This window comes from Podarcis bocagei, assembly GCF_964188305.1.
Source record: "Podarcis bocagei genome assembly, chromosome: 10".
Lineage (NCBI taxonomy): Eukaryota > Metazoa > Chordata > Lepidosauria > Squamata > Lacertidae > Podarcis > Podarcis bocagei.
Window position 1 is genome coordinate 9,020,345 of NC_138135.1, and position 24,530 is coordinate 9,044,874.

At 44.8% G+C, this 24,530-nt stretch overlaps 1 protein-coding gene across 1 annotated transcript in view; it reads right to left on the reverse strand.

Annotated features, from left to right (window-relative positions):
• Positions 1–24,530, reverse strand: part of EXOC4 (exocyst complex component 4) — a 353,985-nt gene that overhangs the window by 30,619 nt on the left and 298,836 nt on the right. Inside the window, exons 13-15 of the mRNA XM_081209899.1 lie at positions 23,156–23,311; positions 21,477–21,655; positions 3,563–3,701 (exon numbers count right to left, since the gene is read on the reverse strand). Of these exons, the coding sequence (XP_081066025.1) occupies positions 3,563–3,701; positions 21,477–21,655; positions 23,156–23,311 (474 nt within the window). The remainder of the gene's footprint in view (positions 1–3,562; positions 3,702–21,476; positions 21,656–23,155; positions 23,312–24,530) is intronic.

A 24,530-nucleotide genomic window follows, 5' to 3' on the forward strand; every position in this document is an offset into this window, starting at 1 on the left:
CCGAAAACTGCCCTGCCCCAAACCGGAAGTCTGAAGTGGTAGAGTCCAGGAAAGGTGGCACCACTTGATTCTACTGAATATGCAAACTGGCCTGGGCTGTGTCCAAAGACGGGGAGCTCTTAAGACTCAGAGATATAGAATTAAGAAGAAGTCGTTTGTGCTTCCTTCCCCATGGCTTCAGGAGAGCATCCAAAGAGCATCTGAACTGAACTGTACAAAAGGCAAATTTTGTAAAGTGTGTCAATTACATACATTTATGCTAATGGGCCCGATTTCCATAATGCAGTCCAATTGCAGATTATGGGGTTTGTGGTTGCCTTGATTGCTTGAATAAGGCAGCTCTGAAGGCAAGGACTTAAAGCTGGAGGAGGCAGAGAACTGGCAAGCAGACACTCAGAAGAAGCTGCCACAGCCCCTCCCAGACCATCTGGCCACCAGCCTAGGGTGCCACAGATCAGTGGCAGGAGCTGGAGTTGGAGCTACAGGGGGCAGAAGGCCAGGATGCTAGTATTTATACTTTGCTGATCTAGAGGCTTCATACTGCTAGCCAATCACAGAGGCTGCTGTTGCAAACCCCTATTTCCTTTCTGCTCCTAGAATAGGCTCTGAAGCTCATTATCCTGTTGAGGTGAAGAAGACATGATATTTGGTTTCAGCTTTGTATTCAGAACCTCCTGGTTCAAACACTGGAGTCCCTGATGCTCCCGCCTTGCAAGGGACAATGTGCAGTGCCCTGTGCAGGCCTAGAACTATGGAGACGGCTTTTGGGCACTGATGTAGGTGAGGTCCTACCATATGGAGGGGGGCTGGACAGGGTGGCCACCTGGGCTGTCCAACTGTAGGCCGAGCTAGCTGTGATGCTGTCACCCAGTTGACCAACCAAGAGCTAGCCATGAGAATGCTGGCTCCGTAGCCCTTGTCACCTTCTCTCTGAAGCACATTTCTTCAAACACATCTAAGCAGGTCAGCAGCACAACCATGAGCCAGGGTTCTCCCTTAACCCATGGTGTGAAACCTATAATTTCACATTCTGGTTAAACAGGGGGACCCCGTTAACAGCAGTTAATCACAGAGGTGGCAAACTGCTTATTCCAAGGGTGAGAAGGCATTGGTCAAGGGAGGGAGCACTTGCTCCTAAGGCTACTTCTGGATTCATTAAGCCGCAGTTAAGACATAGACCCAGTTGCATCCATGTCATCCCATGGCATGGCTGGTTGGAAAACGTAATGAAGTGCAAAAGACAAATCACGCAGTTGTCGTCCCCAGAATCTCCCCTGTCTCTGTGCTGACATGTTTGTGTTGACCTTGATGCAACTTTGGCATTAAGGTTTTCTGAAAACATTGCTGATTGCACAGCAGGGAGGTTGATTTTTGCAAAATGCTTCTTCGGGATTGTTAACTGTGATCCGTGGCTGGTGCCAAATCACTAACCCCCCACCCAAGGGCAGACCTTTTATTTATTGAAACTGCCTGATAAAGGTGACATTCTCAAAATAAAGTGACAACGTAGTATTTTCCCTTTAAAGTTCAAATAGGTGAATAATAATAATAATAATAATAGGGGAAGAATCCTGGTAGGTGATTTCTGCTTTAAATGTAACCACCATTTCAGCCTGTCATTTCCCGCCCCCCTGTGGGGAAAATACATATAAAGGCCTGTGCTGATTAGATACAGCGCAAGTTGTCACAGGTAAAATGCCAAATGTTCCTTTTCTTTTGGCTCTCCTGACATAGTATATGCTGGTTCAGCAAATACGTCCTTTGGAGGCATTTCAAATGAAATCCTCAAGTGGTGACACAGGAGTCTGGAGTGATAACCAGGCTAATGAGAGCTTGGGGGATGTGGAACAAGCATTTGTAGGTCAGCGCTGGACCTGCCTACTGAAGCCTCAGATTCTGGAGGCTTGATCTATTTTTATGCACTCCCTTCCGTTCTACATCCTCATGCCAGAGGTGCCCTTTTGAAACACGTGAGCAAAAGTGGGTTGGAGAGCAGGAGCCGCCGAATCAGCCGCGGTGAGGAAGAGATGTTGAAACAATGACCAATCTTTTTTCTTTCATTTTTAAATCTTTGACATTTTAAGGCGACTGAAGGATGCTTTGACTAGAGCATTGGCAGGGTATATATTAAACCTTTGCCCCCATGAAGGGTTCTCATCCCCCCGCCCATCTGGAATTCTCCCCACCCTCAAACCCAACTGCTTTCTTAGAGATAAAACATCATTTTAAAAGCTTTATTTAAAAAAAAACTGAACTAATGAGGTTCCTTCTAGAATCATCAACAGAGTCTAGTAGCACTTTGAAGGCTAACCAATTTATTCTGGCAAATGTGTTCATGAACCAGAGACCACTTTGCTGCACTTCATGAATCTGAGGAAGTGGTGTCTGGTCCATAAAAGCTTCTGCTCCGATAGCTTTGTTGGTCACAAGACCATTTGCAGTTTTTGCTGCAACAGACTAACATCCCTCTGGAAATTCTTCCAGCATCAGAACACTATGGAATTTGAGTTTAAGCCCAGCTCCCTTATAAAGAAATAGCCAGCCCATGGTGATGAGAAAATGTCAGATAAAAGCACAAAACTTTGGTTGAATGGTTATTTTTTGTTGTATTTTAATATTTTGCTGGAAGCCGGCCAGAGTGGCTGGGGAAACCCAGCCAGATGGGCGGGGTATAAAGAATAAATTATTATTATTATTGTTTGAGCCCAACTACTTACACTCAAAGACAACACTCTGATCCACTGTACCACACTAACCACTCCCCCCTCATAGACTGGAAAGTTCATTTCTTAAAGGAACTAGTTCAACATGTCCCAAGAGGAATTAATTCCTGTTCACATTTGCCCCTTTACAAAACAAGCTAGTTTCGTTCACACAGTTCAAGTTCATCCAAATGATCATCAGCAGAGGAGCAACCTTTTAGCGTTAAGAATGTAATAAACTGCTTTGCTGAGGTATAAGATAAATTTAAAAGTTTTAAGAAAACATCAAAACACACACATAGTGAAATGTGAACTGTCAATATTTCCCCTAATAATTGTGATAATTAAGCTTAAAGGTCCAAAGAATCTGAAGAGTAAAAAAACACATGTAAGTAAATTAGCTTGAAGATGAACTAGGAATCATTCAAAGTTGCACACCAAAATGAACTTAATTTGTGTCCAGTTCACCAAGCCATTATGGGAACTACTTCATTCCAAGCACTGGCCCTCAAAAACAACTAATGGCACAGAGAGTCAGAAACATTCGCTGCTGTGAAATGGAAGCCCCTGGCCTCAGTCACGGAGTCAGCCTTAGAGAAGCTTCTGGATTCTGGTTTCCCTTGTACGATTGCTTTATGGATCCTCATGCAAGTGGGATACATATTGAAAAAGTATCCCTAAAGTCCAATGGAGGCTGGTGTCCATTGGGACCAGTCAAGGAAAAGTCCAACAATCTTAGGCAGAGCCAGATAATTTTCCCCCTCCGCCACCAATTCCTCCTCCCTGTTGAGTTCTGCAAAGGCAATAGTGAGACTGAAGGAGGCACACACTGGCCTCTGTATAACCAGCTGAATACATACCTAACTTCTAAGTGCAGAACCAGCAAGCAGCGGTCAGCCATTTCCTGGAAGGATCGGGCCAGCTCAGTGAGGGTTTGCATGATCTGCTCGGACACTGGAGGGAGATCCATGTTGGCATGTCCATCTTGGCCAGGTGACACTGCAGATGAAAGAGAAAGTGGGATGCGATGACTGCCTGGGACATTCCATCACAGCACCTGTGCCATCTCAGCTGGCATCTACTGAACTGTCAGCCCAGTTAGGGGAGGAAAGGCCACATGGACTAAGCTCTTGAAGTAGACGTTGAGTCAACGTTCCTAGGCAACAGACTGGGCCCTTGAAATCCTATTTGCTTCCAATGATGTGGCTCCAAAATGCCTCCCAGCAGAGCAATTCTTGGTGGTGAACAGCCATGGAGGATTTAAGCAGCTGAAGCACCAGGCTGAGAGGAAAGGCAGTGTAGCATTAAAAAAGAAAAAAGAAAAGCTTCTATGGCAAGGCTAGTTTATGGACTCTTCAGAGAGTTCACTGAAATGCCTATCATATTTATTTATTTAGTCATTCAATTTATGAGCCACCCAATAAAAATATTCTCTATGCAAAAAACATATTTACTACCATAAATACGAGGACTGCAGTCTCATGGAACTCTTGAACATCCCCACATGAGTTGACTGATCTTGGTTATCTCTTGTGATCCAAGGACAGAAGAATGAAATCCTCCCCTGGAGACTCAAAGACTCCCTCAAGTCAATTATTTTTATCAGACACTTTCATTGCACCATGTTGCCTTTTCTTGCAACAATGAGGGCTAGAAAAATGCTCTGTTTAAGGAACATACACACAAGATTGCCAAGACTGCACACAATTTTCTATGACTACCCCAACTACAAGGATTGCTTATCATTCCATGTTTCCATCTAGCAAGTAGTTTAGGGGTCCGCTATTTTATCTAATAGGACTGATTTGGGAGGTGGGCCATTCCTTTCTTGACAGCTCAAAACGCTTTTACAATAACCTGTCCTGACAAACAGAGGAATCATTCATTCTGGCAAAGTGAAGGGAGTGGTGGGGGTGGAAATTAAGTCATTTGCACTGGTTGTCACCAGCGATTTCCATTTTGTTACACGAAAGAATGGCAGCGCCTCTTGAAAAACTGACTCCTGCAAATCAATGCATGCAAATGACAAGAGCTCAGGAACAGGAAACAGGACTTGAGGTGCTCCTGAAGCATACTGCTTTGTAGCAAATCAAGGCCCATTGTGAAAGACCATGGACCACTTCCTGATTGAACAGAATGTCAGGGAAGACTTTTGAATGGTTTAATCGCAGTGGGAAGAAAACCAGTTTGGGGTTTCAGATTCTGGCTTGGTTGCAGCGCAACATGAAGCGTGCGAGTTTTTAAAAGTATAACATGTCATCTTGTACATGCACACAAATTGTTCTCTGGAATCCCCCCTGACACAGTTCTGAAACTCACAATAAGAGAAAGCCAGCATTTGAGAAGGAAGTTGTACTATAGCTGAGAGAGCTCTCGGCTACAGCTCTGATAACAGACAATCTACATTCATATAATATTCCAGCAGTCTCCATACATTCTGAAGCAAAAAGCAAAGTACCCCCTCTGCAATCCCCTGGATCCTGTTCCCTTCGCTTTGACACATTTCTTATGTTGAAGACCAACTATCAATCAATCAATCAATCAATCAATCAATCAATCAATCTTCACTGACAACAGCAACATGCACCTCAGTACCCAAATACCAGTGTTTGGGTCCAGGGGCCTCTGGAAAGATTTGGGCTGGGTGAATACTGCAACAGCACTCTGACATCTATTGCAGCTTCCCAGAGTTTTCCAAGCCCAAATCAAGGTGCCATTTTTAACTTACAAAGCTCTGTAAGGCTGGTGGTGATGAGAAGCAAGATTTTTCAAGTGTGGCACCCTAACTTTGGTGCTTTCTTGCCAGACTAATCACCTGATGACATCTTTATTCTCTTTCTGGTGCCAGATGAAAACCTTTCTGTCCACCCCAGGCCTTTTAGTCTTTCAGCTCTTCAGCTGGTGACTTTCTGCCTCTGCTCCGTACTGGTTTTAATTGACTGCAACAGTTTGCTTGTTTATTTTCTTATTGATTTTTAATTTTATTTTATTGTAAGCTGCTCTGAGACCCCAATCTGCTTTGGATCTGCTCCGTGTTGTTCAGCTTTGGGTGGGAAAATAGAAATCACATCTCCTCCTTTTTCTGCTGGGCAATCAGTTGGAAAACTAAGGTCATGAGGGAGGGAGGAAACCTGCTAAAGTTCAGAGATGTAGGCCCAGGTGCTACCACGTTAATTTATTTTACCTTTTTAAAAAAGAAAAAAAGAAAAATACTAGAAAAGTCACACTTTCCCCCTCCCCTCATGAAGTAAAAAAGAGAGCAATAGGATTTTTAATTGTTTATTGGGGGGGGGCGGCGGAAAGAACAATTGAGAAATCAGCAGGCAGCCCCAATAGTCTAATTCCTCCGCTTATATACCTGCTCTCACAGCTGGAACTCAGAGAAGAGGGTTGACCCCTGTTGAAGAACTCTATTTACTTTAATATCCCCTTTCCCAAATCACTGTGATTGGAGTGGCCTAATAAAATACAGTGGTACCTCAGGTTAAGTACTTAATTCGTTCCGGAGGTCCATACTTAACCTGAAACTGTTCTTAACCTGAAGCGCCATTTTAGCTAATGGGGGCCTCCTGCTGCTGCCGCGCCGCCGGAGACCGATTTCTGTTCTCATCCTGAAGCAAAGTTCTTAACCTGAAGCACTATTTCTGGGTTAGTGGAGTCTGTAACCTGAAGCATATGTAACCTGAGGTACCACTGTAATGCGCTGTCATTAAAAGCTAGACCTGCCTATCAAAACAATCCCCACCCCTTCCCTCTTGAAAAAGAATTAGTTTCAGTCAGCTGGATTTTGCAACGGGGGCGGGGGGGGGGAGAAAGAAATGCAGTGGAGGTAGGAGGAGAAAAGCCATTTTTTAAAATGTTTTTGTAAAAACCAAGGCCATGGAGTGACTGAAAAGCTTAGGAGGTCTCTCATCTGCCTTGAGAAACCTTGTTAATGGTGCAAACTGACTTAGGAACGTGAGATAATTATTCAAAAAACACTCTTGTTAGTCAAGGCACACATAGAGCCAGTACATACCCCTAACAAATAATGAATGAACAGCTTACATTCTGGCAAGCCCCTCTATGTCTCAACTTAATTTCCTAATTTCGGGTCTTCTCTCCCGTTCTGTTGCATCCATATGCCCATGGGAAGTACAGCAGCAGCCCTCAATTGCTTCCTGCAACTATGAAAAGCTGCATCCTCAAAGAATCACCCAAACCTAAACCTCTTCCAAAGACTGCTGGTGCTGTTGATTCCAGTACCCACCAACGCAACGGCATGTTCCAGGAACACCTCTCTCTTCCAGCCAACTCCTCAGTTCTACCATTAAAAATAGCTGAATGGGGTGGTATTCAATGCTAGTCTTGATCACGGTAGATCTACTGAAGTTAAAGAGAACCAGGCAGAAGGCCTTTTCGGTAGTGGTGCCCACCCTGTGGATCACCATCCTATCAGATGACAAACAGATACACAGCTATATGTCCTTTAGAAGACATCTGAAGGCAGTCCTGTATGGAAAGCTTTTAATGTTTTATTTTCTTTTTATATTTTGCTGGAAGCCACCTAGAGTAGCTGGGGCAACCCAGTCAGATGGGAGGAGGAGGAGGAGGAGGAGGAGGAGGAGGAGGAGGAGGAGGAGGAGGAGGAGAAGAAGAAGAAGAAGAAGAAGAAGAAGAAGAAGAAGAAGGGACTGTGGCTAACTTAGTTTCATCAATTGTAGTAAGTCTACTCTCAGTAGTTGAATACTACCCGCTGGTCTACATAATTGGTATGCATACCAAAGCCACAAATCCCTTTCTCTTGGAGCGCGGAGGGTCTCTGACTTGTGTGGTTAACATTGTTATAGTTTTTTATGAGGAAAGGTAATTACAACTGCTTTGCGGGTGTCAGGGGACTGGAAATCAATGTATCCACGAGCGGGATTTTGCTGAGAAACTTTTGTTGTTACTATATAGGTAGGGCCTGCAATGAATGGCTAGGATGCCAGCCACACCCTCTTTCAGAATACGCCATTCTAGTTCTTCTCTCCTCCCCTTCAATTTCCCACTCCCCTTCCATCAGGCTTTCATAACCACTGAGCACATTCAGCCCTCATTAATCTGTTTTGGGTTCCCCCTTCCTCTGCTTAGGTTGCTTCCTCCTAACTTTGCTTTGGTACTTCCGGGATTCTCCAGAGCTGGCGGAAACTTTTCTCTTGTATGGAGGCTTATGTCATTTTGGCTGCATAAGGATTAACACTCAACAGAACTAAGTTCACTATACATATATAGGATTTCACCCTGCCCTTCCTCTAGGGAGCTTAGGGCAGTGTACGTGGCCCCCACTTCTATCCCCACCCTGTGAGAAAGAGAAAGGGGCTGCTCCCACAGTCACCTTTGTGCCAAGGTGTGGCTATGCACCCGGGTTCTCAACCTGTGGGTCCCCAGATGTTGTTGGACTACAACTCCCATCATCCCTGAGATCTGGCCTTGCTAGCTGGCTCTCTCGCTCTCCTGCAGAAAGTTTGTGTGTGTGTGTGTGTGTGTGTGTGTGTGAGAGAGAGAGAGAGAGAGAGAGAGAGAGAGAGACTCCAGGTGTTGCAGGAGGCAGATAAAATGTTTACAACAGAGAAAGCTGTTCCCCTTCCAGCACTGAGAGTAGGAGCCCATAAATCTCTGCAGCTAAGTACAGCAGGTTGAAACGTTTAAGGTGAGGGAGAGAGGCAGAGCAGCTGAGCCGGAAAGGCACAAGGATCTCATTTGAGATGAGTGGCGATAAGGCAGGCCAGGGCGGCGCCCCCCATCCGTTCAGTAAACACTAATGATTGGGCGAGTGCCGACTGTCACTGGTGATAAAGAGCCGGCTAAACACTCTATTAGTTTTTCATTTTGCGAATTAATGTTCTTTATGCCGTGTGTACACTCGTCGGCTAATGAATTGTCTCGTTAGAACTGCCTGGGGTGCTCCTCAGCCGCCTCTGCTGGCAGGCATAAATTTCACAAGGAAATTAGCACTTTTAAAAAAGGCAATAACTCCTTGAAAAAGTGGCTTGCTTTCTGCCCATTTCTGCATATATACAGCCCCAAGAAAGGGTTTATTGCTAGGGAGTGGGGTAAGGAGAAGAGTTAAGTTTGAAAAGGAGAGAGAGAGAGAGAGAGAGAGAGAGAGAGAGAGAGAGAGAGAGAGAGAGAAATAGGACTCATATCAATCTGTATACTGTGATCTAAGGTTGGAAAAACGGAATGGTTCCCTAGACAGGCTTGAAATACAAATGAATCCTTGAAGAAATTATTATTAATAATAGTAGTAGTAGTAGTAGTAGTAGTAATACCCTGTCCATCTGGCTGGATTTCCCCAGCCACTCTGGGCAGCTCCCAACAGAACACCAACAATAATAAAAAAGCAACAACATCAAACATTAAAAACTTCCTTAAGCAGGGCTGCCTTCGGATGTCTTCTAAAAGTCAAATAGTTGTTTATTTTGTTGACATCTGAAAGGAGGGCGTTCCACAGGGCGGGCGCCACTACCGAGAGTCAAGGGAACCAATGCATAGGAATAGCTACTCGTATCCTGCTTCCAAATCCGGAGAGTTGCATGGGAGTGTAGAATCATATAATTCTATGACACTAAAGCATAAGAACATCAGAAGGGACCTGCAGGTGTTGTTGTTGTTTAGTCGTTTAGTCGTGACCGACTCTTCGTGACCCCCTGGACCAGAGCACACCAGGCACTCCTGTCTTTCACTGCCTCCCGCAGTTTGGTCAGACTCCTGTTTGTGGCTTCGAGAACACTGTCCAACCATCTCGTCCTCTGTCGTCCCCTTCTCCTTGTGCCCTCCATCTTTCCCAACATCAGGGTCTTTTCCAGGGAGTCTTCTCTTCTCATGAGGTGGCCAAAGTATTGGAGCCTCAGCTTCACGATCTGTCCTCCCAGTGAGCACTCAGGGCTGATTTCCTTAAGAATGGATACGTTTGATCTTTTGCAGTCCATGGGACACTCAAGAGTCTCCTCCAGCACCATAATTCAAAAACATCAATTCTTCGGCGATCAGCCTTCTTTATGGTCCAGCTCTCACTTCCATATATCACTACTGAGAAAACCATGGCTTTAACTATACAGACCTTTGTTAGTAAGGTGATGTCTCTGCTTTTTAAGATGCTGTCTAGGTTTGCCATCGCCTTTCTCCCAAGGAGCAGGCGTCTTTTAATTTCGTGACTGCTGTCACCATCTGCAGTGATCATGGAGCCCAAGAAGGTAAAATCTCTCACTGCCTCCATTTCTTCCCCTTCTATTTGCCAGGAGGGGATGGGCCCAGTGGCCATGATCTTCGTTTTTTTGATGTTGAGCTTAAGACCATATTTTGCGCTCTCCTCTTTCACCCTCATTAAAAGGTTCTTTAATTCCTCCTCACTTTCTGCCATCAAGGTTGTGTCATCTGCATATCTGAGGTTGTTGATATTTCTTCCGGCAATCTTAATTCACCCAGCTTGGGATTCATCCAGCCCAGCCTTTCGCATGATGAATTCTGCATATAAGTTAAATAAGCAGGGAGACAATATACAGCCTAGCCGTACTCCTTTCCCAATTTTGAACCAATCAGTTGTTCCATATCCAGTTCTAACTGTAGCTTCTTGTCCCGCATAGAGATTTCTCAGGAGGCAGATGAGGTGATCAGGCACTCCCATTTCTTTAAGAACTTGCCATAGTTTGCTGTGGTCGACACAGTCAAAGGCTTTTGCATAGTCAATGAAGCAGAAGTAGATGTCTTTCTGGAACTCTCTAGCTTTCTCCATAATCCAGCGCATGTTTGCAATTTGGTCTCTGGTTCCTCTGCCCCTTCGAAATCCAGCTTGCACTTCTGGGAGTTCTCGGTCCACATACTGCTTAAGCCTGCCTTGTAGAATTTTAAGCATAACCTTGCTAGCATGTGAAATGAGTGCAACTGTGTGGTAGTTGGAGCATTCTTTGGCACTTCCCTTCTTTGGGATTGGGATGTAGACTGATGTTCTCCAATCCTCTGGCCACTGCTGAGTTTTCCAAATTTGCTGGCAAATTTACCTGGACCTGCAGGTCGTCTCACAGTGGCCAACTAGCTGCCTCCAGGAACCCAAACGCAGTAGCTATCAACCCACTTGTTATTCACATAAATTGATACTTTCTCGGACAGCGGGAGGAGAACAAGTTCATCCTGGCTAGTAGCCATCAACAGTCTTATTCTCTATGAATCCTTATCCCCTGTCTTAAGTTTGTAAATTGACACCAATTTTAACGTGCAGCGTCTAAGTTGCAGCTGCAGTCTCTCAAGTTGGAGATGACTTTGTTTAACCCCCTACCTTGTTTCACTTACTATGAAGTCCCCACTGAGAGGGGACTTTGCTCCCTTTCTCTCCCTCATTAGATCTTTTATTAATACATAATTTGGTTTAGAGCCAGAATTACAAATTCTTTAGTGTCTGCCTGACCTCAGACAGCAGTAGCCAGTCTTAATGAATGTTGGTGTTTCATTACTGCAATAAATGTAGATTTTAAGAGAAGTTTTATGCGTCTCCCTGCTGCACCGCAATGTAAGTCGGCTATTAGTATTTTAAACTAATACATTTCAAGTGCTTTTCTTTTCCATGGACACCACGGACTGACCCAGAGCTCTCACAGGCAGACGATAAATCTTACAAGTATCTCCCAAATATACGTTTGGTTTACTTGGACCTCCATATTTAGCTAAAAGCCATGAGCAGGTTCATCCAGCTCCTCTCCATTTTAACTGTTTATCCTGGAGGGCCAAACTACACATTGTCATACATATATGGCTGACACTGACCCACATTTGCTGTGTCTCCTGAGAAATGCTTATAGACTACCTTGTTGCAATCAGCTTTCTCTCCTCACCCCCAGTTCCACTTCAGAGGCTGCCTCTTGTGGGGACTCAGCTGGGAGAGAAAACTGTTGAACACAATGGCATCAAATTGTGCATTTTCTTCACTCGAATGTTACCAAGGGGATGGCAGAGGTGCTTATGGTGACATCTGATTTGGCCCAGAATCATACAAAGGGAATGGCCTTTCGCTGTATAATCTTTTGATGCAGTGTCACATGATGAAGATCGCATCTGATGTGAGTCTTGTGGGACAAACGCCCTGCTTGCCCTGACACACCACAGCCTCAAAAGACTGAGGCTGCCCAGCACTTTGAAGACTTATCTGCTGTGAGTTCCGTGGGGCCTTTTCTGCCGTGGCTCCCATCTGTGGAATGCTCTCTCCAAGGAGGCTTATCTGACGCCTTCATTTTATACCTTTAGGTACCAGGCAAAAATGTTCCCTTTTAACCAGGTCTTTGGCTGATTGACATCTGATACCCTTTCAAATTTGTTGTGGAATGGGGGGGTTATTGGGTTGTCTTTGTTGTTGTTGTTGTTGTTGTTGTTGTTATGTAGTCTGTGTTTTTTACATTGTAATTTTATGTTGTGAACTGCCTTGAGATTTACGGGTATAGAGTGGTATGCAAAATGAATACAGTGGTACCTCGGGTTAAGAACTTAATTCGTCCTGGAGATCCGTTCTTAACCTGAAACTGATCTTAACCTGAGGTACCACTTTAGCTAATGGGGCGTCCCGCTGCCACTGTTCTCGTCCTGAAGCAAAGTTCTTAACCTGAGGAGCTATTTCTGAGTTAGCAGAGTCCATAACCTGAAGCGTCTGTAACCCGAGGTACCACTGTAAAGAAATAGGTAGGTAGGTAGGTAGGTAGGTAGGTAGGTAGGTAGGTAGGTAGGCAGGGCAAGGCAAGAATAGCAAGGCTTTGAGTTGCATTGCCACCAGGCAGGAAACTGAAAATGCTTAGCACTGTTCCACTTGCACCTTCAGGTCCAACTGTTCACACTGGATTCAGTGCAATCTGGACTCGGAGACTGCTGGCCCTTAAACGCCATGAGCAGGCTAGTCTTGCCTTCTACATTCTTGGGACAGTGACCAAAGAAGCCAAACCGTATCCTCTTCCAGCATGGCTTGGTGCTGAACCTGCAGAGATCCTACCAAGGACACTGGGCAGAGAACGTTCCTCTCTATTTTTTCCTCCCTCAGCAACGGTCCAACTTCTTAGTGGGGCCTTAGAAAAAAGATTGATGCAGAGGTTATTAGCAGCCGGAGCCCTCCTGAACCTCTGCATCAAATATTTAACAGCCAGAGAATTAGAAAGCAGCTCTCCAGACTCCAGTGCGCAGAGTTGATAGCCTTCCTTCCCAGACACTGCACATCTTGCTCTCCTGGAGATTGATCTTGTGTTCTGGGATCAACGCTTGCGCTTGAGGTTATGATTACGCTAATTGCTCCTTGTCCTACTTTCCTCCCCGCCCCCCTCCCCGCCTTTCAACCTCCTAACCCTCCATGTATGTGGAGAACTATCACATAAATATATGCAACTGAGTTGGTGGTGTAATCAAAACTCTGGCTGCAGAAACTGTGAGGCTGGACTTCAGGGCGACAGGTTCGCGAACTACAGAGTGTGGTGCGGCAAGGGAGAAATGATACCTTATTTTTTTCTCAGCAGTTAATTCCCACTCATGCAGAGACTCCATAAAGACTTTCTAAGTTCTCTAAAGCTTGGTCCATTCCTGAGTGAACTGTCGGCCCCTTTCCATGACCCAGAAGCAACCTACCAGGTGCTTTTCTTGTGCCGTGTTTATTTTATTTATCAAACGTGTGATTCTCAAAGAATTTCAAGGCACAGCACAGTAAGTTCAGAATAAAACAGCTCAAGAAGTACATTCAGCAATGAAAGGCACTATTGGCACATAGCACAACATAGGTGGGATCTGCTAAGTTTGCATGGGAAGGAGCGGTCTGCATTTGGCACATACAGTTTACTACTACTGCTACTACTAAGCACTTCTATAACATTTTATAGTGTTGATCCAGCTAGCTCACAGTATTTTCTACACAGATTGGCAGCAGTTCTCCAGGGTTTCAGACAAGGACCATTCTTAACCCTACCTGGAGACACCAGAGATTGAGCCTGAAATCCTTGCCAGACAAAGCACATCCTTCGATCACTGAGCTATGGCCCCTTTGAGCTCAAAATGGTCAGGATTTTTAACAACAACAACAACAACTACAGTATTAAATTGCACTAATTTGTTGCCTTTTTCACAAAAAGCAACCCAACACGATTTACAAAACAGTATAAAAGCAGTATGAAACTAGAACAACAACAACAAAAACATACAAACACACCATACTTATTCAAAAGGTAGGTCTAACCCAGGGGTCAGCAAACTTTTTCAGTGGGGGGCTGGTCCATTGTCCTTCAGACCTTGTGGTGGGCCAGACTATATATTTTTTTGGGGGGGGATGAACGAATTCCTATGCCCCACAAATAACCCAGACATGCATTTTAAATAAAAGGACACATTCTACTCATGTAAAAACACGCTGATTCCAGGACTGTCCACGGGCTGGATTGAGAAGGCGATTGTGCCTGATCCAACCCCCAGGCCTTAGTTTGCCTACCCATGGTCTAACCTCTCCCAACTGGAAGAAGTCCTCCAAATTAAGGGACAAAAACCCAGGTAAAAAGGAATGTTTTTGACTGCTTCACATCCTTACAACAACCTCATAAAGCTGATCAGTATTATTGAGCTGAGGTGCCTTCTTTCTGGTGGGCCCCTAGTTACAAAAACCATGTGTATGTATTATTGATTATTACTTTTATTAATATAATTCAATTTATATCCTGTCTTTCCCAAAGGAGCCCAGGGCTCCCTTTTCTTTTCATTTCATTTGCTTGGACTTTGAACTGAATGGTGATTCATTTTAACCACCGCTCTTAAATTTTACTGCGGCTCTTCGCATTTTATTCCAGTTTTATGCTTCTCCTATTTATCATTTTATTTGGATTTTACACTGTGTTAATAATGGTGTGGGTCTTTTTTTGAAAGCCTCTTTGAGAATTTTTATCACACTCAAAGGACCTAACCTGCATTTAGCAAAGGCAGTCGGAAGGAAACTGGTGTTTGTGTGTAACAGGGAGCTGGCACCTATGGCTTGTGCTCTCCCCATCCCCTGCAACCTGGCCGCTTTCCAGAGCTTGTGTTTTGATATCATTGCATTGTGCATTTATCTGTCCTGCCAACATCAGTCAGTGCAGCAGAAAGAGGAACACAGGAATCTGCATAAGGCTGGGTCTTAGCATTGTACATAATGGCTGGTAGCAGTTCTCTACTGAAATCAGTTCTCTACTGATTTCAGGTAGGTGAATTCCCAGCCCTTCCTAGAGAGGCCAGGGATTGAACCTTGGACCTTCTGCATTCAAAGCAGATGTCCTTCCACTGAGCGAAGGCCCTTCTCAAACACAGGAAGCTGCCTTATATGGTCTAGCACCCAACGATGGCCTTTCCACAACTTGTGGAAACTAGCTACGTTTTACAAAAGGGACTGGAGAGAACTGGGCATGGGGATTTACTGGTGTAATAAACAAAAATCTACCCTTATTCCCTTATGGGGAACACAAGAGCCCTTATAAAGTCCTTTGTAGGTTCTCCATCGGTCGGAGAAAGAGGCCAACCAGAGAATATTGAGAAGCAAAGCAGCTCATAAGCCTGATCTTTATTGAACTGTTGCAACAGGGTGCTCCCTTCACACGCTGGAGAAGGAGGAAGACCCCAAACAAAGGTGTGCCCACTCTTATATAGACATTTTAAAATGCCCAGAGTCCAAGACCACCCCCAGATACATCATACCTACATCATACCTACCACCCCCAGATACATCATACCTACAGAAAGGGCAGTCTGCAACAGAAATCTGAGTGCATTGTTTATCTCCTGTCTGGCAGACCTCTTAATAGTCACTTGATTGGATACCCTGGGGAGCCTGGCCAGTCTTTTGTAATGACAAATACTTCGTTCCTGAGCCAGGTCACAGGCTCACCCTATTCATAGACAGACAAACCCTTAAGACAGGATTTGTGAACAAAAAGACAATGGGGAGGCTTTTCCATTTTCCTTCGACCTTGCAGAGCAATATTTGAGGTCAATTTGCGAGGAACAAAATGGTTTCAGGACTTTTTCTGGGGGGTTTCAGACATGTGGTTTATATATGCAGTTATGAATATTTATCTTTTATATACATATATAAGACCTTAAATTTTTTATTTCACTGGCTTCCCTGAAACACCCAATTGGCTACCCAACCAGGTGGGAAACAAAACTCTGAACTAGATGGACCTTTGTTATGGTCCAGCAGGGATCTTCCAATATTCTTACGGATTCCTGTTCTGGTGGGAGATTCATGCAGCGCATAAAAGCAAGTGCTATCCCAAACCACACGTGCTCTGGTCGAAGAGTTGGACACGACTAAACATCAACATCCAAAAGCAACATCTCTCATTATACTTCCTTGTCAGGAACTGGCAGGTTCGCTGTTGGCGAATGTGCACCAGGGGCAGGGGAGCTGGAGTCTGACTCAGGGCAGTGGTTTGTGGGGGCCTGTTCAGCCAGGAGGCAAGATTCAGGCAGGGGAAGCTTCAGAGTTGGAGGACGGAAGGAGAGGAGGAAGTGAAGGGCTTCCCCACCCTCTCCTGCACCACTGGCTCACAGAACCAGGAGGGGACTGAAAAAGGATGAACAGAAGAAGTTTCCACACAGGCGCAGTCTCCGGCTGCATGCATGCAGACCATCAGGGGGAGGTACATTAACTGGTGGAGGGGGAGTGGTCCCCTGTTACAGCAACTGTTCCATACAGCGCTGACCTGGGAATAGCAGCCTAGATGTTAGATTGGTATGTGTAGATTTCCAGAGCTGCAGAAGCAATTGTTAAGTGTTATCTTGGACAATAAATACTTAACTATCTGCCATGTGCATTCTTTTGGCTGAGAAGCACCCCTGACAATTATCTACTGATAAGGAGCCTCTGCTACAAAAAAAGAAGAATATTAATTCAGCCAGATGAGGTAAAAGTAGGACTCAAAGCAAACTCTTAAAAAGCTAACAGCTCTGGGTGTGCTCCTCTTTCAGATAACACACACACAAGATGATCAGTGCTTATTAATGCAGAGGCAATCAACATAATCAGGGCCTTGATTGCACAAGGATGGGAAGGAAGATGGTTTCTTGGTTAAAAGACGAATCCACCAGCTGAAGAACCATCTCCCCCTTTAGCTGATGTAGGGCTGAGTTTGGGTGGAAAGGACTGCACTATCTCTTAAAAACAAAATCTCTTAAAAACAAAATAATACAGTAGAAGAACATCTACCCAAAGTGGGGCACCTGGCTTTGCAGATTCTTGTTGGTGGTTTGCAGTACAAAATCTGATATCAGAAAATATAAAAAAGAGAATCAAGGATCCACGAATATTCCTAACACAGCCCAAATCATGAATTAATCACCACCACCACCACCACTCTTGGTGAATTTAGCTGTGCTGGTTTAAATGTTGATATCAGTGCCTCAACATTCACATAACGGGCTTAGAAATCCCAGAAGGTGGAAAAATCATAATGAACGGAGACTTAAACAAACATAAACATATTCCAGGGTGATCTGCATGCACACATGAAGCATGTTAATGCCACACACTGCCCTTCTTTAGAAAAGTCAGGAGCTGCTGGGAACTTCTGGATCTATGCTCTGCTGCATGAAGCATTCCTGGGCCTAAGATGTCCTCCTGATTCCACAGTGGCTCCCTCTAGTTCTAGCAGCAACAGAAGCTCCTGAGTCTGACTTAGGTTTTGATCAGGCAGCAGTCTGCCTTGTTTCCCTGCCCACTTGCCTATCGCCGGCTCCCCAAACTGCTTATGGCCCTGAACACAATGTGAAGGTACAAGATAGCATCTTGAAGCGTTTTAGGGTTGCACTTTGGATTCTCTAGCATGGAAGCACACCATGGTAAAGGAGCAGTTGAGGACAGGTGCTAAGTAGCTGCTGCCCAGCTGCCCACTGGAAAAATGGCTGTGCGAGCAAAGGGAAAGGGTCATTACAGCCAACTCATCATGTTTCTTGTAGGGACTTATTCTCCGCACAGAGCCTGAACTTTCCCATAAGCCCTTCTTTCCCAGATCTCCAGAAAATGAACCTGCACTCAAAAACAGGAATTCTAGAAAAGGTAAGCTTTTAGGTAACCAGCCAGCCAATGTTAAATACCAAGAAATATTCAAGGTTTATTAACCTGAAGCAACCTGTAATCCTCCCTAAATAGGGACAGGAGACAGAGACAACACTCCTAATGAGCGATTATGCTGGGCACAAATAAATCTTTGGGTATACACAGGATTATGCATATCAACACGCCATGCGAAGCAACTGTCCCAACCCTGCTCCTGACGGTTTCTCTGGGGAGAAAAGGCAATTCTGTTCTTGTGCTAACCCTCTTTCTCTCTCCCCACGCTGCATTAACTGGCTGCTCAAATTTACTAAAGGGTAATTTTAAAACTAGCGTCCCAGGCCCCAAAAGAAGAGATGCAAGAGGTCTGTGAGATAAAAGAGTCAAAATCTGATTCTCCTTTAAAGATGATGAGTTGTGTTATGCCATGTGGTGTGTCTGTGTGTCTGGTGTCGAGCCTCTGAGACTGCCTCCCGCATCTCTGCATTTTAGGGCTACAAATCTGGAGGAACAGCACTGCAGAAGAGCATCTCTTACAGAAACATATGGCAATTCCTATCACCGCCTGCTTTTCTAATACCTTTCCACCATGCTGCCAGTTTTAATTCTGGAAAAGCCTGCCTCCGTGACTAGAAATCTGGGGAACACTGTGCTCAGCTCACACTCTTTGTGTTTGCACAGTAAGGTGCCACACCAAAATACAGTCTAGATCAGTGTTTCCCAACCTTTTTTGGGCAAAGGCACACTTGTTTGATGAAAAAAATCTCGAGGCACACCACCATTACAGCCCCGTGACGTCAGCGCGCAGCGTCACACCGGGAGGGACGCACGAAAGTGTAAGTTTCAATTTTTTTCCCTCCCCCTTGCCGGGGAACCTCCAAGCTTTGGGGGTGGGGGGGGAGGAGGCAGCAAAGCGAGGCAGGAAGGAGAGCGCGGCTTGGCTGGGTGAGCTTTGGCAGGGGCAGGGAATGAGAGCCGCAAGGCGGGCGCTGCGGACGGAGGCGCTGCCCGCCGAGCTTGCAGGCAGTCAGGCAGGCAGACGGCGAGAGCCCCGCGCTGGACGGCCTCTCCTCGCCGCCCCACCTCTCGCCGCCCGACTCGCCCGCCTCCCTCCAGGCAACATCTCGCGGCACACCAGGCAACATCTCGCGGCACACTAGTGTGCCACGGAACAGTGGTTGGGAAACACTGGTCTAGATCATGGGTGTCAAACACAAGGCCCGCCAGACCTCGTCATGTGGCCTGTGTAGCCGCCACTGGCCACCAGCCTTCACCTTTTATTCTCGCTTTTTTTTGGGGGGGGGGGGGACAAAGAAAGCCGCCTCTTCAGCGCATGCGCGGCAGCCTACAAGCCAGAGAACGTCTGCCCTCTAGCGGCGCCAAACTGCTGATGCGGCCCCCGATGAATTTGAGTTTGACACCCCTGGTCTAGATGAAGGCCAAAGGATATCCCAGAAGAGAAGAGATCCCCACAGTATACAGATGCCGTTCACAAGGACAATATTCTGAATGCTGTATTAGCACAGAATTCCAAAGTCTGCAGATAACCCTAACTCATGAAACAAAGAGGGAAATGCTTAAAAGCTGCTTGCATTTAGGCTAGATTTATTGAACTTTACCTCTGATTTGCTTGCACAAAGCTTACGTGGAGGTTAGATTGTTGCACATTCGATTTCTACTCATTCCGTACTCAACCTAATTTTCTTGTGGAATGTCCACATCTTATTCTCCCTTCTGCCTTCAGCCTCCTGGTCTCTAATCTCCATGTCCATTAGCTTCACTGCTCCTTAGGACCTCTTCTAAGTCTCTAGCCTGAATCTGTGAGAAGTTTTATTCCCAGCAAAAACGACAGCTTACCCTTTCCTCACAGTTGTTGGCCTGCAAACTGCTTTGCTTCCTGAGCAACTGAACATTCGAAGAACATCATTCCTGCTCAGCAGTCAGTAGCAGAGGCTTCTCCGCCATAAACAATACACTTCAGCTCTTTGACATAGTTTTTGTTTTCAAATATCACCACCAGACCCAAGTTCTCAAGAAGTGGTGAACGCAAAATTGAAACCAATGAATGAAAAAGAATTTCCTTGAGCACTCTGGTGAGTTTAGCTACATGCTACAACCTTAGCATCCAAACAGTTATTGCTAAGAGTAAAGTTTGCATTCTTTGCGGGCGGGGGAAGAGAAAGAAGAGGAAGAGGAAAAACAAACCAGGAGAAGACAAAAATGACTGTGTCATATCTGACTGGTTTGGAAAATACAAAAATCCAATTCTGAAGAAGCACAGATAAGGGGAGAGCTGTGGAAGTGCCATCAGCTTAGCAAACACTAAATAATGAACGAGGGAGAGACTGTGGGGTGTGATAAAACACTCCATTAGCTGGGCTGGTTTTAAATGAGTGATAATTGTGGCAGAGACACAGAAAAAAAGGTTATTGAATTTTTATCTGTAGGAAGGGGAGGCCTTTGACAGATTAACTATAAAGTCACTCAGCCCAGTTTGTATATTGTACAAATACTATAAAAAAGAATAAATAAATAATAAATAAATTTTTATTTATACCCCGCCCTTCCCAATTCAGAAAACCGGGCTCAGGGTAGCTAACAACAAGTTTAAAGCACTTAATTGTAATACAACATTGAAGTAGCATAAAAGACAGTATAAAAGCATGAATAACAATAAAATTCAAAGTTCAAAAATCAATTTGGGGGAAATCCATCCAATAAACATTAGTCACCAGGGCTAGTTGGCTGAATTAGTCCTATTTGGGCCAGCAAGGAGACCAGGGGAGAATTAGCTGTGAGATCCCAGAGCGGGTAATCTTCATAAAAGGTGAGGGGGAGGAAAGAGAAGGGAAATAAAATATCAGGCTGAATTCAAATTAAAGGCCAGGCGGAGTAGCTCTGTCTTACAGACCCGGCGAAAGGAGGTTAAATCCTGTAGGGCCCTAGTCTCATGGGACAGAGCATTCCACCAGGTCGGAGCCATCACTGAAAAAGGCCCTGGCCCTGGTGGAGGACAGTCAAACTTCCTTAGGGCCCGGGACCTCTAAACTATGGTTATTCATGGACCTTCAGGTCCTCTGCGGGGCAGACCAGGAGAGGTGGTCCCGTAAATACGAGGGCCCTAAGAAGAGTGTCTTAACCCAAAATCCTGACCAAGCCAGGGAAACTGCTGGAGCTGAGGAGCTCAAGGTTTTGGGAGCATAGGAAGATGCTTTGTGCTCTGTTGCACCATTGGGTCCATTTAGCTCAGTATTGTCCACACTGACTGGCAGCAGCTCTCATTCCCAGCCCTACCTGGGGACACTGGGGACTGATGCCTGGACCTTCTGCAAGGCAGATGCACTGAGCTACAACCCTGCCCTGTAGTAACAAACAAAAACAACACCCCCCACAGTTTTAAATGACATTGATTGTTTCCAGGGGTCAGCAAACTTTTTCAGCAGGGGGATGGTCCCCTGTCTCTCAGACCTTGTGGGGGGCTGTACTATATTTTTTGGGGGGGGGTATGAACAAATTCCTATGCCCCACAAATAACCCAGAGATGAATTTTAAATAAAAGGACACATTCTACTCATGTAAAAACACGCTGATTCCCAGACCGTCCGTGGACCAGATTTAGAAGGCAATTGGGCTGGATCCGGCCCCTGGGCCTTAGTTTGCCTACCCATGAATTAGTCAAAGGCCTGGGAGAAGAGGGATTTATTTGTCTAGAGATGACTCACTTTGTGCCACTGGAAGGTTGGAGAAAGCTGCCTTCATACGGCTGGAGAGCCATTCCAAACTTTCGTGCATATTGGCCAAGGCCTTCAGGTCGCTGACATCAGAGAGAATCTCTTGTGTGGGAATCAGTTTATCACCCAGGTTCCCAATGAGCACTTCGGATTCTTTGCCAAAGGCGGTTCTAGAACAAGAAAAACACAAGGCACATATACAATTAATACAGAACTCAACAATAGTGTAAAGAAAAGGACTTTCTCAGTCAGATTTGTCTGGGGGGCTTTTCCTGGTGTGGGATTTTGCACGTCCATCTGAGCCCATGCTGCTCCCACATCAGCCTGTCAGGTGCTCTTGATTCCTCAAACTGGAATAACCTGAATGTATTATTTATCAGTGCAACCAGCGACGTTACAATGGAGTTTTGAGGCTGGATCTGTACAGAGTAAGAAAAGATCAGACACCAGGATAATCTGAATGCTAGCCTCACTGAAATCCATGCTAGTTGTGATACACTTGCCTCACTGATTTCAACAGGACTAAAGCACAACTAAGTCTGGATCCGACTCATTTTTACTGAAGTTTAATGTATTTTAAATTACCGGTATTTGATCCCACTATTCAGCTAGAAGCAGCTCATGGCCAGACATTAAAAACAAGAATCAAACAACAGTAGGTCAAAACAAGATTGGAGTGATCGTTTTGCAGTATTATGGCAGTGGACAAAGCTGTAGTGTAACTTTTGAATAAATGTGTTGTTTTGAAGAAGAAGAAGAAGAAGAAGAAGAAGAAGAAGAAGAAGAAGAAGAAGGAAGAAGAAGAAGAGACACAACTTCATTACAAAATTTATACCTGCAGCAAGTTAACGTGTATGCAGTGGCGTAGCGTGGGGGGTGCAGGGGGGGCCGGCTGCACCGGGCGCAACATCTGGGGGTTAGGGTTAGGGGGCGCAAATCCACGGGTTAGGGGGCGCAAATCCACGGGTTAGGGGGCGCAAATTACTTGCCTTGCCCCGGGTGCTGACAACCCATGCTACGCCACTGCGTGTATGTACTGTCAAGATGGAGAAAGCCCTTTTTTGCATTATATTTATTTTTGCATGCTATATCATTTTGAGTTGTATCCCCCCCCCCAAGTTAAAAAATAGAATAGAATAAATGGCACAACAAATCAACAATCCATGCTTTCTTCTAATTCATGTGAAGGAGTTTGACCCATTTCAAAGCTCGACCAGGCTGGCTCCAGACTACAAGGAAGGGTGAAGAATTCCTTAACATAATTTTCCTAATGGATTCCAGTAAGTTGTAATAACAAGCCTCTCATTCATCACGAGGGATTTCTAAAACAACTTAGTAGCTCATGAACAGGCTTTTTCGGATGTCCCAGAGGGAGGGGCTGGGCGGCTGGACAGAGAAGGCTAGTAAAATTGATCACGGGGTCAGGCGGTCAAACACTGAGTCATCCACTAAAGGAACACACATTATTAAGTAACTTACAATGCCCAAAGGGAACCCTCCACAGTTCAGATCTATTTCCTGGTAACAGGCAACCCTGAAGAAATTCATCCTGCACATTCAAAGGAATTTGAGGGCTATGCATGTCTGCCCTGAAAGATAAGACAACCCATTCATGGCAAGGCTACCTGTTGTTGCCACTACCATTTAGGATCATTTTAGGAATAATTTACCTTATGAAGTCCTCCTCTTCCTCCCTCTTTGGTCGCAATTGCTTGGGCTGGGCCATGTTGATCCAGTTTGGAAGAGACTTCAGGAGTCTCGTGATATCATCATCTTTTGCCCAAGACGCACTGATGACCAGCTTTTCATCAGATTGAACAATGCTCCTACATCAAATGAGAAATGGTGATGTAAGGAAGAGGTGAGGTGTATTTCCTGATTATTTGATATTCCAGCTCACATTATGAGATAAATAAATAAACCATCACTCAAATGTGATGGGTGTCCAGGCTGTGGAATAAAGTGTGTCCCTATACCATACCATACAGACAATTATAATCAACTCTTTTTTATTATTATTAAAGATTTTCTTGATTTACAAAAGTATGAGCAATGTCTCTCTCTTTTTTTCCAAGCTACATTTTTACAGATCAGTTTCATTTGTTGACACATTAGTGTTACATTAGGAAGAAAAGGGGGGAAAGAGGTGGAGGGGGGAAAGGTGAGTGGGACGGGGTCGGGTGGCGATGTTTCTGTTTTACTTAATATATGTCATAATCAACTCTGATCTCTGCATAACTGAAAATCAGCAGTGTTGATGAAGAATTCTTTGCAACTCAAAAGCTTGTGAAGGGTTTTAATCAACAGGTTGGTTCAGTGGGAGATACTTCTTAGTTTCTAAATTCAATCTGCCAAAAGCAAAATGACGCAGTCTGAGTTTTCAAATGCTGCAGGATCCCAGAGCCTAAATCTCCATTTCAGACTTCACTACTCTCTGGAACAATGTGCTTTCCCATTTCCTAAACTATCAACCCCTGAGCTGCATCAAAAATCAACGCAAAATTGAAAAGCAGATAAAAGTAAAAGCTGTCTTGAACACCAAAAGCCCTCCAGCTCAGACTGTAGAAAATCCAATGGTTCTGCCTAGTATTCTGTTAAAAATATCAGAAAAACATAGTTATTTTTGAAGGAAGAGAGGAATTTGGTCATTTCCTTCTCATCGAGGGCCTATTTGCTAGACTACGTTAACCAGTATGCTTTGACCACTCAAGTCTGAAATGACAACAGCAATGAGGCTGCTACTACTCTGGGGCGTTTATTTCACAGTCTAACAACTACAACTGTTTTCTTCTCAATCCTGCACCTCAGAATTATAGTCTTAGGTTCATTTTATCCTATGTGCCTGCTAGACATAAGCCCTTGCAATACTCTCCCTGTGTTTTCAAACTTTATCTAATAATTCAAGAAGAGAGACATTCCAGAGAGTAATGAAAAGTAGAGCCCTGGAAAGTCACCATGCCACGTAGGACGGAAGACAATAAAATAGTTATTTGTCACAGCAGTGGGGATGCCATATTTAATTCAGAACTCCACCCCAGTTTTGTC